This window comes from Harpia harpyja, chromosome 18, assembly GCF_026419915.1.
Source record: "Harpia harpyja isolate bHarHar1 chromosome 18, bHarHar1 primary haplotype, whole genome shotgun sequence".
Lineage (NCBI taxonomy): Eukaryota > Metazoa > Chordata > Aves > Accipitriformes > Accipitridae > Harpia > Harpia harpyja.
The window spans coordinates 23,547,611-23,563,338 of NC_068957.1; the positions used below are offsets into that span (position 1 = coordinate 23,547,611).

At 33.9% G+C, this 15,728-nt stretch overlaps 1 protein-coding gene across 1 annotated transcript in view; it reads right to left on the reverse strand.

The window, feature by feature from the left end:
• The window catches only part of LOC128153769 (connector enhancer of kinase suppressor of ras 2-like), a 212,080-nt gene that overhangs the window by 48,591 nt on the left and 147,761 nt on the right, over window positions 1-15,728 (reverse strand). The window contains exons 10-13 of the mRNA XM_052813495.1: window positions 12,319-12,452; window positions 11,530-11,735; window positions 6,680-6,765; window positions 4,987-5,241 (exon numbers count right to left, since the gene is read on the reverse strand). Coding sequence (XP_052669455.1) covers window positions 4,987-5,241; window positions 6,680-6,765; window positions 11,530-11,735; window positions 12,319-12,452 — 681 coding nt within the window. The remainder of the gene's footprint in view (window positions 1-4,986; window positions 5,242-6,679; window positions 6,766-11,529; window positions 11,736-12,318; window positions 12,453-15,728) is intronic.

Below are 15,728 nucleotides of genomic sequence, written 5' to 3' on the forward strand. Positions count from 1 at the left end.
CAGCTCCAAGAACAGTTAAATAGCATTTACATCATTCTGTGCTAAAAGACATGCATTACCAACTTCCTGTGATCAGCAGGAAGAAAATAAAAAACAAGTTAAGCAAGTTATGTGAAACAATGACTAACCCTAAACTACTACAATGCTTCAAATTATCTTTAAAGTAAAAAGTGACTACTGCTGTAACATTCCCAATGACTACCCTAAAGCAGCCATTATTTCTGTTTTACTATGTGGGGAATATTGAAATGAAAGAATCCATCTTAAAATTCATTAAAAACTAAGTCTCTTCTACACACTGAATTCTAATTCACAAAAAATTTAGAAGATTCAATAGTTTATAATCTAATTTCTTAAGATATGATATTACAGAATAAAATATCCAATTACTTTGTAGATAATAGGCCCAGAACATTTATCGCCAAGTAAAACCAGATGAGAGATCATTATCTTACTTGAGAATTTAATGTAGTAACCAGCAAATTAAATTTCTGAGCTTCAGAAACTAGTGCAAATCTGAGGCAGTAAAACCACGAAGTTGAACACCATGTGGATTTTCAGACTAGGTCTGGAATAAGAACTCCGATATTCCTTTTAGGCAGATGCTGGTTCCCATAGTGCAAAACATAACTGAGCAGCAAAAAATGTACAGTTCACTAGAGTTTTTTAAAATCCTGAACATCAGTTTAAAGATGGAAAGTGTTCTCTATTCAAGACTTTTTGTGTTTTGTTTTATGGGGACAAATGCAAAATGAAAAATTTCTCATGTACATCTGGACTACTGTGCAGGAGTCCTACTTAAGTTAATTTTCTTCAGAATGAGCTCTGGTAATACAAAATAAAAACATATTCAGACTTTATTCTAGTAAACCCAGAGTCTATTCCAACAGTGTATTTCAGCAGTTCTATAATGGATATACTTTTGTGATATTTACATATGCCTCACTATTTAGGCTGAATCTGGTAAACAGTGTCACTTCAGAAGCAAAGCATTAGTAAACATAGGAAGTAATGTTCTAAGAAATACTCTATTGATTAACAATAACAGCCTTGTTAATTGTAATTGACTCTTCCTCAGATTCTGTGACATGCATCACAGAATTGCATATCAATTAAATTAGGGTTACAAATATATCCTGAAAGGGGTAGTGTTTCTTGACAGTAATATTTTACTGCAACATAGCTTTATGTATCACTTTATACCCTCGGCATACTGCCAATATTGCATTACCTAAATATCCATTTTATATAGTAACTCTGCATCCTCACAGCAACTTATGAAATCAGTCTAATTGTTTAATTTTAGGTTCCAAATCAACATTCCTTCCAAAGCATTAATCTAGTGGTGAATCCATGCAATTACCAATTTTGTAAAACTTCTTACGTCTGTGTCTGGTAATTTAAACTACTGTTAAATAAGTGCCTTTTTTTTTTTTTTGGTATGTATTTATGCAAGCGCTTAGAAAATAAAGCAATAGCTAACTGACACTGTGTATCTCAATTTCTCCTTCCATCATGCCATACTTGTTTGCTTACAAGACACTATCACCTTCACTTTACCGAAGACGATTAAGATCCTATTTAACATTATCATCTCCATTTTCCAAAGCATTTATCTGGGTTGAAATTTTGATCTATATCCAAAAGTTGCTCTGGTCATGTGTTAAGTGTAGAGGAATTAATGGAAATCTGATTATAGCAGTTCTGCAGTATTGACTTCCATAAAAAAAACACACCCCCCCCAACCCCCCCCCCAAACTAAAGCAGTTTTGTCATCTGAAAGTACTGCCTCCAGACAGCTGAGAAAAAACAAAACACAGACTAGAAGAGCAAGGAGGAGGGAAGCAGACATCACACTTTTTTTTTTTTTTAATACAAAAGTAGCAAAAGCTGTTTTATGGCGATTTGGTTAGGTAAAGTTCAGAATTATCTTCTTTTGATTAACCTTAGTCTTGTTGTAGAATGAATTCTCAAAATAATAAAATCTCATTATCCAAATAAATAAATATATTAAAATGCTTATGAAAATCCTGGTAACACCTTTAGATATTAAGGAAATGAGATGATCTACTTGAAACCTAAATTTCTATTTAGGAACACAACTATCTGTTATTTTTCTTTTCCTTTTTGATATCTAAAAGCCATTAAATGTTCTTTGATATTTAACATTTTCATTCTGGGTAGCTATCTTTCAGGGTAGATATGCCAAACAATTTTTTGCTTCGCTTTTCAGAATTCTTTCAGTATTCAAAGTGGAAAGACGTTAATACGAATGATTCTGTACTGGCAAGAACCCACAAAACCTGTGTAAGCAACTCTTGTATATTTGTCGACTCAGTTTCTCTTGTATATTTATAAGGCAGTTGACTAAATGCCCAAGATATTCCGACTCCTATGACTATCTCCTGAAGGACTGCAAAGGTCTGTCTCCAATGTTGGTCAGAAAATTTATGGTGATAAAAGAATTTATACCACTCTGTCAGTCCATGAATAATCATTTTACATGTGTGCTCCTCTGTAATTACTGCACATTATAATAGAGTTTATGAAACAGGTACTGCACTGACTTTTTGGGTAAACCAACCACTACATGTAATGTTATCTCCTCCCATGATATCACCCTTTTTCCAGTTTCCTGCATTTCCTTCAGAGCCTTTACAGTTGACATATTATGTCATTAGGTTCTTTTTTCATATTTATTGTGTTATCATACAATATCATATTACTAATTTATCATGTCTGTTTCAAATAGCTGCATTTCTTCTAATACACAATGAAAGCCACAGAATGAAGAACTGCTCCTAGTCACTGTGACTTACAAACAGAAAGCAGCTGACAAAAATAATTTAAAACTGTGTATTATAATATTGCAGACATTTAAGATAAAATAATACTTCTATAATGTGTAACTGGTTGTTAACTGGTTGTTTTTCTGTATAGAGTGATTTGCAAACTGCTATACAGAACACAAAGCTCATACGACTGTATGGAAATCATGCACAATAATACGTCTTCAGTTCTGAAATCACAGTGAATATGTGGCACATTACTCTTCAAGAGAAATGCCACTTTTATTTTTGAAAAAGTATCCACTTCAGGACTACCGAGTTCTGACTACTTTGGTGAGAGCTGTACGTTGCCCAACATCTGCCTCCTTATACTTTCCCCTGAAGGGTATGACTTTTGTCATACCTTTTGCTAGGGTAGAAGGGCAATAGATCTGATTCAATCTGGTGATTTCTTAACAAACTCCAAGCATTAAATTCTGGTTTAACTGAAATAAACAGCAACTTTTATCTCGACTTTGCCAGGAAATTTATTTTGCCTTGGAACTTTAAACAGAAGTTGCCTTGATGATCAAAAATAAATCATGTGACAACAGGCCTGACTCTGGGAATTTAACAAATGACTACCATTATTTAAAGGGTGCAACTAGCATCTTACCCCATATGACCCATTTCCCTTTCTTCAAAAGTCAGGTGAGTCAACAGACAATAATCACTCTTCCAAAAAAAATTTACTAAACCCAGTTGATTCATCTACCAAGTTATGAAATATTGTTCAGTTTTTTTCAGACTTGCATAATAATTTCCTCATTCTTCCTAGTAAACTAGCTACTGCTTTTTGCTCTGGATTTGAAATCTTTTTCTTTGACTTTGTGATCCTGATGATCTCTCTAAGACTTTATGGACAGAATAAACATATCCTGATAGACAATCACATGACTTGATTTATAATCTACTTGACTTTCTCTGAAGTTGGGGAAAAAGGCCTTCCACTTTTTCCAAAAATACTAACTTCAAGTGGCATAGGAAAGGGAAACTTAAATTTTCTGAAGACAGAAGAAAAGTATCTGATCTTCTGACTATCAAATGCTGACAGCTTGCGGCAACAGAGATGAATCAATGGCTATATTTCACCCCGGAGGTGAACCTTCTCAGACTTGATGCAAATACAGTCATCTCCCAAGATTTTGCTCAGAGAAAGAAACACCAGGTAGAAGCCTCAAATGCAAAAAAAGTCCAAAGAAACTTGCTACAAGTCCTGCTTTTTCACTTAGGTCTTTCTAAGAGGAAATTCAACATGATTAGAAAATAAATACACCTTTGAAAGCTTCCATACCAAATGTGGGGAGGAAATAGGCTTTTTCTTCAGTAAAAAACTGCCTTGAAGATACTGAGGTTTGAGCACAAAATACTCTGAAGCTACTATTATGTCATGAGAATGGAACAGTCCGCTCCCAAATGGTAGGACCATGAGTAAAATCTAAGAATGCCTCTATAAAAGGCAATATTACACATGCAAAGCATGAACAGTGAGGACTGATCTCTAAAAGGGTGTTGATTATTTCAGGACATCTGAATCAGTACAGTGAAATTCTGCACAAGCCGACAGTCATAAGAACCTAGTGCTTTTTTGTGGTGGCTATAAGAACTGGCTGGTCATTCATCCAATGAATTATATCATCTCCATAGTTTTTAGTAAAAAATATTTCCTCTATTATCAGTACCAAAAATTCACATTACTAGACTGTGGCCATGATACTGCAATTTAAATAAACAGTAACTCCATTAGGCTTGTCTATTTTTACAAGACATAACAATTGGAGTGGAAATATAAAAGCATGTAAACTAATGTATAACTAATTCTTATCAGAGGCTGAGTATAGGATCCTCATGAACCTTTGAAAAAATAATATGGTCAAATTAAACTAAACTCAGTGAGACTGAGTAATTAGGAGCACTCTTTTACTTAAAGCATCTGATATAAAATGATCCTCACCTTGCATTTTTCCATTCTGTCTAGACTGTTCTTATGTGAAAGTTATCGTGATACTGACATTAAGCAACTTTCTTGGACTATAAAATACAACATTAAAATGTAAAGTAGAAGAATATGCTTTTATACCTGTATCAATCCTAAAAGGAAAACATTTTAGTGTTTTCCATGTACTTTATGTAGTAAGGTTTTTTGTTCTGTACTTACGTGATAAAGTGGAACTGTATTGTTTTCTGCTAGCGAGAAATTCAAGACATCTTGCTGTCCAGGTTCAAGCCTAACATTAATAGTAGATGTTAATACGGATGGACTAATAGGGTAGTTTGGACTGCTTGTGGTTTTGCCCTTTTTTCTTGACCTATGACCTGTGTCCCTTTTGTTGTCTTTTTGTGTCAAAGGCTCTTCTTGGATAACCAGTATCTTGTCATCACTCAGATACCGCAGGAGTGAATTCTCAGAGTCAGTTGTTGGAGGAAAAAAAAAGAAAAAAACATTAGTAATAGAACAGAACCATTTTGGCTGCATCTGTATTGTCAGCTTGGTTAATTCCCCACTTCATCTGAGACTCTTTCCTCTGCAAACCAACCTATTTGTACTAAGGTTCCAATCAAGAGCAAACTAAGTAGTTGGCACAAAACCTAGGCACAGAAAAGATGGTGGTGCATATCCAGGTCCTTGCATGACAGACGGTAAGAAGCTAGTCCACATCATATGGCTTGTGTAACAAAGAAAATATAAATACAGCCAACAGGTTTCAGTGAAAAGTCAAAGATCATCACTTGGTACTATTAGACTGGAAAGAGTCATGTGAATGTCAAGTGAATTGTGAAGACTTGCACTGGACTCGGTACTACCTTTACTGACAGCCTTTGCCATTTGAGGTGAAAGTCAGCATACACATAAAATACTTGTAAATTGTATCAAGCAGGGAGCATCTCTGGGACCATTCCAGAGACAAGGATTGTAATTTCAAGGAACCTGACAAACTGGAATAATGGTCTTAAGATGTGCAATATACTTGGGCACAATTTCAAAATGGGAACTGGCCAGGCAACAAGTCTGAGGAAAGGAATCTGTCTATAACAGTGAAACACAAACTAAACATAAATCAACAGATTTGGAATAAATTAGAAAAGGCTTGTGCCTTAAATGAAATGAAAAGATTACTAAAAAAAAGTAGTTTGAAATCCTGTATTAATTTTCAAGAACATCATTCAATTTTGTCACATTGTAAATAGTCAAGTTGAACTCTCAGCTACCCACACTGTGCCTAGAAGATTCTGAAAAAATAGTATTTAAGAACCTTTAACAATTGGCATAACAATAAACATATTTGCACATTTGAAGAATATTCTTTTGAATGATGTAATTGCTTTTTAGCAGAGGAAAAAAAGGAAGAAAGGAACTTTGCTATCACCATGCTTCTTCCAAAGTTCATAACTCCCACTGGAATCAATAGAAATTTATATGATTAGGACTGCTAGTCTGAACACTGACAATACAGTTGCTGATTCTCATTTCAAATATTCATTCATACTAATCAAAATGTGTCTCAAAGGACATTACCTTACATCTATAACATCACTTGTTGCTTTCTAGAACTGTGAAGATTAAGAACTGATTGCTATTAACATATATCTGAAACTTATAAGTATTTTTTCCCTTGATGTTTATCTTTCTTTATACTAGAATTAGATAGAGTAAATCCCTCCTACTCATACACAACTTTTTAAATTTTCAGAATAGAAACACAGAAACCCAGATACTAAACAGGCTCTTTTATATTCTCTGTGGCACTCAAGAAAATAGATTTCGTTCCTGTGATGATATTTTCAAGCTTCTTAAGTAACAAACTAAAAAAAAGTCTTGGAGAAGAGCAGAGAAAAAAAAAATACTCACCTCTGCTTCCCCTCTTGTACATGTTTTGTTCTTTTGACTCCCCTATCCAACTGTACTCAGTAGGCATAGAAACAGGCCTTAAATCTCCTGGAAAAAATTCAAGATAAACCAATATAATTTTTGAAGACTAAAAATAGAAGGCTGTAGAGTAAACGATGCTTATAAATGACAGGCATGACGTGACCCTTCAGAGCAATCCTTTTTATCAGTGCCTGTACGTTATTAAAGCTGTAGCATTCAGGATCAATTAAACATCGTATATGCGGGATTCTCCTCTTCATTATACCAATCTGAAGGAAAGTACCACTGACTTTGGTGAAATGACTTGTATATGTAAAGCTGATTACAAATTTATTTTTAAACTCTCTTCTGTAAAAACTTGCTCACTCATTAAATAGGTGTTTTGGAATAAAGAGAGAAGCAGTTTTTAAACGGACTAATATGCGTTAGTAAAAACTAGAAAGACTATTAATACACATACAACATTACATATCTATCAGTTAAACCGTAAAACCTATTTGACCTGGAAAATCACATGGTGAGTAATGAGGGGATCTCATTTCAAGGAACGTTAATTTCAAATGCCTTAAAAAGAAAACACGGAGTGCAGTTTGGTAACAACAACAAAGAAGATTGAGACATTAGGGGTTTAATTAATACGATTTTATGGTACTATGGCTGCAAGATATTAATGTGCATTAGTCATTCCCTACTAGAGTATCAGTAGAACATTGATAGCAGGCAATTAAATGAAGAATACTACAAAACTGACTACAAAGCATTAGCACTTTGGCCTTGTCAGTGTGCATTATCATCACAAAACACAGAAACACACCCTCTAGATTACGGGTTCAGCTCTGTCTGACCCATGAAGCCAAAGACTCCTTTTTCCATGTGCCAGCTGACTAAAATTTAGTGTGTTTCTTTAGCACTCCAGCAATTTTTTTTGGAAGTAGTTTGCTACTGTTCTGTTTCTAGGATAATTATAGAATTTAAATGTGAACAAGAGTTTCTTTTTCATTATCAATATCCCCAGGTTGATTAGAGTGATAAAGTATTTTCTGTGGATTATTTGTGTGCTAATATAGTTTTCTATTCACCATTCTTCCAAAATACAGCTTTTTAGCTACTAAAATGTTAGGAAGCTTTAAGAACAAACAGGTATATAAGACAAGTATGCTTCTGGATAACATGATTTTCTGAAAATTGAAGGGATAACATACCTAGAGTACTGAGATTTTCCCATATTATACATTTGCTCATACCATAAAAGTTAGTGTATAACTAATTGTATAGAAAATATATGTAGTTTCCCTGTCTGCCTAACAGTTGAAACTACCTTTAACTACAAATACATTATTCAATGCCTAATCTTAAATTTGGCCTTGGAAGAATAATATTAATTAAGGACCCCCCCCCCAATAAATCAAACAAAGGGAAGAATTGGTAATATGTAAAAGAATGCAAAACAAGTAAAGATTATAAATTAAAAAACAAAAATATGAAAATAAGAATGCACATAACAAATGAAGATCAACATAATAAAGCTTAGTAGTATTTCTGGAAAGAGAAGAAAGGTCTGAAGCTCTGAAGAGATTTGTAACAAACGCCAGATACCACAGCACAATCGACATCAAAAGTAGAAATTTAGGACAGGAAACACACATGCCGAACAAAGCAACTAGTGATTTTGCATACTGCTTATTTTACTTCCAAGTTCTTTCCCAAACAAATGTAACCTATAAACAGTTTTAACATTGCAACTTGGATATTTTTCTGAGGAGTAGAAAATTATTGTGTACAAGTATACGAGTATAAATTGAAAGACCCCCCCCCCCTTATTTATTATGTTTTTGCCTCTTCAACACAAATAGAAGAGATTTGATATGCCTTGCCGCAAGAACTCTAAACAACATAGCATGTTAAAGTTGGACTAATAGCAGAGTATAACTCTTGGTAAAAAATAAAAAATAAAAAGAAATGCACTGCAGCAATGTTAAATACAAGCTTAATTTTCACAAATGGTTTGAGAAAATGGACTTATTTGCCTTCTTGGATTTTGGATATATTATCAATACTGAGGGTGTCATCTGCCTGAGAACTCTTCTACCTACCAGCTGCAACAGTGACTGGTTTCTAATATTTGCTTTAATTCTGGTAAGTCCATAGCAGGAATTTCTGAACTGTGGTTTGTGTGAGTCCTGACAATAATGAAAGCATCTATTTAACCATGAAAGACTTCAGAAGTTCTATTTTCCTTACTTTGCCCATGGCTATCTGGTTCCAGCATCAGATGTGTGTTTATTGGATCTACCATAAATCCTGCCTTTCCACTGAAAGACATATTGTCACTTTGATGATTCAAATGTACATCTTTAAGTCAAAAAGTACAAGCCATTCTACTACAGTAGAACAAAATTTGGATTTGGAAGTCTGTTAATTGACATATTAATTTAATCTGTAGTTTAAAAAATTTTGAAACAAAGGCATATTCCTGAGACTTTAAAATCAAATACCTTCTGGATTTTCAAAGTTACAGAAAATCAGAACTGTCCATCATAAACACAAGAAAAATCTTGTGTATTTCTGGGATCAGGCACAGAGCCCAACATTTTAAGTCATCATGCAGCATGAATTTATGAAAGCAAGCCAAATACATCCATCTGGCTCTAATTTTAATCACAGTTAAGATTTATCTTTCATTCTAATTTTATTATAAAATAATGTCACCTATCAGGGAGAGAGAGACTGATATTACTAGTCTTAAGATGGAATCCTACTCTTCCATGTTACAGCTCTTTCAAGCATCAAGTATATGACCATACAAGTTACCAAAAATATCCTATATGTAACAAAGATCTATTAAAATTTCCCTATGCTGAAAAGGTAGTGTGTATACATACGTGATCCTGTCCATTTTACAATTGATATTTTGCCATTTTTTACCATAAAGCCAGCTATAGTTAGCAAAATACAAAACCAGGACAAAAGTTCTGCTTAACTGATAAACATAAGATTGTTTTCAAACTATCAGAATGACAAAAACAGAACAACACTTGGAAAGTCAGATGTCCTTTGTTGGGAAAGTCTAGCTGCAGTGAATTATCACTCTCTAGCTGCAGTGAACTATCACTGCAGTTTCAAGTAATTTGAAGTATCCTTGCAGCTGTCATATTTTCCTACTTGAATTCTACTCTCTCAGCTCTCCAAACAGCAGGTGAAATTACTTTAACTGTCACTCATTAGCTGACCTCAGCCAAAAGGTAACATAGTTGAAACCTTAACCCAGATAACAGGTAAACTGTGCCATAAATACCTCGCATATAATAAGAAAACCACAGCAAACATTTATTGACAGAGGAAAATACTTGTACATCTTAACTATCAAAATCTGTTTTGGCATCTGGGGCCATCAGTTGCCCTCTCTTCTAACATTTATGGTGATAAGAACACCTCAGTCTGAGAACAGCGAAGAGAAAGCTGCATCATCTTGAAGTACTAACAACTGAAGGAAGCATGGGAAACTACATTTAATAACATACAGGGTATCAAATCCTGAACCAGACTAACCAGTTCTATGGCAGACCAACAGAATCAGTGCCTGAAGTGCTTAAAGTTTTTTCTTTTTTTTTTTCCCCAGCTGTATTCCATTTCAGCTGTTATTGGATCTTCCACTATAACTGCCCTTAGCATTATCTCCATTGAACTGCAGCATGTTTTTATTACCTGTGTTCTTCACAGACACCTTTTTCTTTACTACTCTGAGCTTGTGAGAGGTTTTCCCTTTCGTAGATATCAAAGACAAAAAAATTTAGGAACATTTTAAAAAAAATGAGAGAAAGGAAAAAAACCTTAGTCTGAGTAGATGAATGAAGTACTTATTGATGGCATCACATAAATATATATATATCTCAAAAGATAGCAGCTACCCATACAGAATGCTATGATCAGAAGGAATAGTCATTGCTTTCTCTGAGGCTCAGAAATAATGCCATTTTCAAAATCAGATACAATTAAAGTTTTTAAAAGAAATCTGTTATCTTAAGACTGTAAACTTTACAAAAATAACTTACTGCCTTGAAAATAAAACCACTGAAAATATATGGCGAATACTCTGCTGTATTTCAGTAGTATTCTTCTAAAATTCACCAAACACCAAGGAAATAAGTTTTAACAGATAAGCAAAAAAAAATTTCATCAATTCATTTTCAGCAATACCTTTTATATAGATACATATACTCATATACAAGCACATGTTTGTATAACTGTATGCTCATATGGATTTACATACACGCAAAATTTCTATATAAAACCGGAGTTTATTGTTTTAATAGCTTCTTATATATTCAAACAATCCCCATCCTAAGATTTTGAAATATGTTTCCAGTATTAACAACTGCATTGTAGGATACTACTCATGTAATTATATCCATTTAATACAGTGCTGAATTTTGGAGGCCTTACATCTAATTTCATACAACCAGTAAGCCTTTTGAGGCCCTCCAATTGAAGTTTAACAGCCCAGAAGATTGCAACTAGAATAATCTCCAAGAGCTTGTGAATGAAATTGAGTAAATCAAGATGCTAGCTATCCAAATAATATGAACTTAAGTATCATTCAAAATTTTAAGTATGCAGTGCAGAATAAATCTATAACTAATTTACACACTCCTGATCATGAATGTTAGCTTGTAATTATACTAATTCTTCCTTCACATAAACTTTTGTCTAGTATTCAGAGCCAACAGGTCATGGTCTAACAAAGAATGAAGATATCTGGGGCATGTTGCAGTGTTAATAGCACAATTTGTAAATTTGGTCAATTTTTAAATGTTAAGAAATCAAGCCTACCGTGAGTGGGTGTTTTTTCTCTTCTCCGCACTCCTGTAGCTCTGCTTCTCTCATACTCAGAGCCCACAGGGTGGCCTTCACCTTCAATTAACGTGTAGTATTTCCCACTTTCATGCTCCAGAAAATAGCTTGGAGACTCAGAGCCTTTCATTCCAGACTTTCCAAATTTGCTGATGTCGTCACAAGACATTATTCCAATTTCATCCCTAAAAACAGTAAACCAGAAGATTATGGAGAAATTAACCACTGTATGATAAAGCTAAAGCATACAACTGTCCCTCCCAAACACTACAAAGAAAAAGTCCTGTAACTGAAATGCTGTAGATGAGAACTTTCATGAAAGTGATTCAATCCAACAAATGTAGATTAACGAAATAATCATTGGTTCCATTTTAACTGTAAGATAAACATAGTTATTCAGGAGTTTTCTAGTACCTGAAAGGGAGCATAAGGAATTGGTATAACATGAGAAGGCAAGGGTTTCCCTTGCAGAAATGCATGCTTTAGAATATGATACAAGTGGTCGCTTAAAAGTAAATAAAACTAAATGATTAAAGACTTCTTTAAATGCTTTCTTGGTTTAGGACTAAACCCAGGTTTTGCTCAACTTGTATCCAGCTAAGTAAAAGTTAATTCTCTCAAAATAATGATATGCTGTTTAATGTATTTCTAGCTCTTAATTTTACTAACCATTTAGTTTGATTGTGGGGCTTTTTGTTTGTTTGTTTTTTATTAACCTAGTGAAATTAAAGTGTAAAATTTTATTTTCCAAAACCAGGACATAAATACCTGGGGCCATAAAGTCCTGACATAGGAGACAGAATGAAAACATCCTGAAGTGCAGAGTTCTCCATTTTTGAGGATATGCCCATTGTACTTGTTGGCGTTGTAGAACTGCTTGTTGGACTGGTTGGAATTACAGGCTGTAAAAAAAAAAAAAAAAAAGGCACAAAGAATAAATTAATATTTTCTGTGCTACAAGTAACAATGAAGTCAATGTGCATAATTTTAGGAATCTTGACCTCTTTTTTTGGATTAGCCATTTTTTCGCATTACTGAAGTTTCTTCCAAAAAGGTGTCTACAGAAACACTGTTTTACCAAAGAGTTCAAGACTAGTTATGAAAGAAACTAGAAAGAAAAAGACCAGTGGAATTAATTTAAAAGCCATCTCATGGGAAAATCTGAGACTCAGAATCAAAACATAATTTTTAACCAATGCAGAAAATCAATTGTATGGGGAGGAAGGACATACACTATTAAATGCCATTAGTACAAAGATTAATTACAGAACTCGGGAATACTTGCACTGAATGAAAGTGTTCATAACCATAATGTTGATTTCAGTAGAACATCTATTGTTAACAAGGACAGAATATCTAGATTTTTTTAAGAAAACAGAATTCATAGTCATCTATTGTTTCTTATTTTTCTACTGAATCCATAGTGGTGATGATTCTACCATGGTGGTACAAATATAGGTTCTATGGTGACTAGCAATGAAATATAAATTAACCTAAGCAATAAATGTGAGCATCATAAATATTAAAAGTATTAATAAATTATGGGGGTCTTTGGGTATTTTTGCTTTTTTAAATTTTTAAATGAAGTTAAACACAACTTTTTTACTCAAATGCCACAGGGAAGCTCAAGTCAATGGCTATGAGGACTACCACCAAATATTCTGTGCAGGATACAAAGATAATATATACACAAAGAATATTTTTCAAGGTACAGTCTGTGTTTATATTCAAGAAAAAGAAAATTATTTAGTATTATTGTTTAGATGTTTTATATGAAAAATTCCCATTCAAATACAAAATTGTGCTTAAATAGATACAACTAGTTTTCTACAGGTGGAAGAAAAACACAGTGACCTAAACAATGGAAGAAAGCTACAAAGACCAATTATAATCTTCTTCTAAATACAAGACTTTCTATCTTTTAAAGATAAACACTGAAATTATTTCTATGTGATTCAAAAAGTAACAGCAATCCTAAATACCAAAAAAGGATGTTTTTTCAGGAGAATATCAGTCTCATAGGGGTCCAAATTATACTACTCTTCTATGCTATTGTTAAGCCTCTTACACTCTGATCAAATGTTTTAGGTTTCTTTCACCTTATCAACATAAATAGATAAGAAGTGACTGCCAAAGACAAGAATCATTCACCACTTTCTCATATCTTTGGAAATTAGGGCCTACCACCTTACACACAGTATCAACTACATTTAGAATACTACCATTATTTCTGCAGTTTTGGTGTGCCGGTATTAGTAAAGAAACTAAATACTAATCCCCCAATTTACCTGCAGCTAGATACAATTTCCCATGGGTCAAAACATAGATTATCACCATCACAGAAAGACAAGCAGAAACTCCGTTTCAGAATCAGAAAAGAAATTACCTATACCAAGTCTCTTGTGAAAAATTTCTTCTTAATGCTTGTGTATATTCAGCAGTTGTCAAGGTTACACGTTAGTCAATGAAGTTGACAATAGAAAAAAGGAGTGGGGAGAGATAATATGATGGTTCAATTTTTCCCCAAAGAGGGTGATAGCCATGATATTCCTGATAAGATTTTAAAAAATCTAACCTTATAGCAATGCTATCTTTTTTGCTTCAATTTAATTCAATTCTTGTCATACTCATCGCAGAAAGCGAGAACTTTCCTTTTCACTTTTTTAAACTTTTTATTTATTTTTTACATTCTAATACTATCTCTTTCCCTATATTTTGGCTAGAAAACAGGAGAAAAACCTCATGATTCTTCTGTTATAGGGCTTGTTTTCTAAAACATTAATGAATTGTAGTGTGCTCTGTACTTTCTCCAACTGATTAGACTATGTGTACCGAGTGTATACTAGGTGTACTCAGTACCCAGATGAGATTGTACTAATACTGAATAAAACACAACAATTATTTTACTTATCTGGTGTTTTATATTCCTATTTATGTTTCTCAGTCAGGTATTTGAGTTCCTTCCAACATGATATTCAGCATTTTCTTTACTGTAATTTCCACATTATTTGGAATTATTGCCATATTATTCCATTGTTACAGTCTTTAAATCTGCAGTTGATTATTTCCAATTAGAATACTTTACACTTGCCTCTCTTTCATTTCATTACATTTTTAGAGCTTTCTTCTAGTTTTCCAAAGTCATTATTAATTACCAGCCAAGATTCCATTGCATTTGCAGGCCCTCCTGGTTTAGCATTGTATGCAAATTTAGTAAGCAGATCCTTCAGGTTGTCAGGAAAACATTGAACAAAACCACATGTATCATCAGCTATCTCTTGAATATTAAATGATACATCCTTTGTCTGATAGTGAACCATTAACAGCTATTTGTTAGGCAAGGTTATCCAGTAATTTTCCACCCACTCAATCTCAGTTTCACATAGTCCTTAATTCTCTATGCCATACACATGAGAATGTCATGAGAGAAGGTATTAATATCAGAGTAAGATATACAGCTTCTCTCCTATCTACCAGGCCAGTTAACTGGTCACATAAGAGCATTAAATCTGTTTAATGATTTCTTCATAATAAATTAATGTTGGTTTTACTCATCTGTTATCTTCCAAGTGCTTGCAAACTGTTTGTGCATATTAAGAGACTGGCTAATAATTCCCTGGCTCTTGCATTTCCCCTTTCTGAAGACAAGCATTATCTGTAACCTTACTGTAATTGACCCACCTCTCACAATTTTTCAATAAACATGTTTGAAAAACAATGGTCCAAGAGTGCTTCCCCCTGCCCAGGAAATACCAGATCTTCTTCTTGCCTTTTCCAATGGCACACTATAAGGGCTCATCCACTGAGTTTACAGAAACATGTGCTCTTGAAGTTTGCTTTTAAGTTTTTAAGAAAATACACTGCTTCATGATTGCTCTCAGATAAGTTGTCTCCTGCCTTCTCCCTCTCAGCTCTACTTATGTTCTCTACCTTCTCTATGAAAAAAACCTGTCTTCAGTGCTTTCCAAGAATTTGCCAGCCATTATGCCTTTGGAACAATGTCTGTTTATCTCTTTCTCAAAGGATGCACCCAATCCAAATAAACCATATTGGGTGATTCTGCTAGTTGCTCACAAGAAGCCTTCTTCATTTATCTGTCCTGGGAGTCTTTAATGAAGAGAAGAGAGCACCTGCTTTCTCCTCCTCTATTGTCACTTAGATCATTCCAGCAAATATAA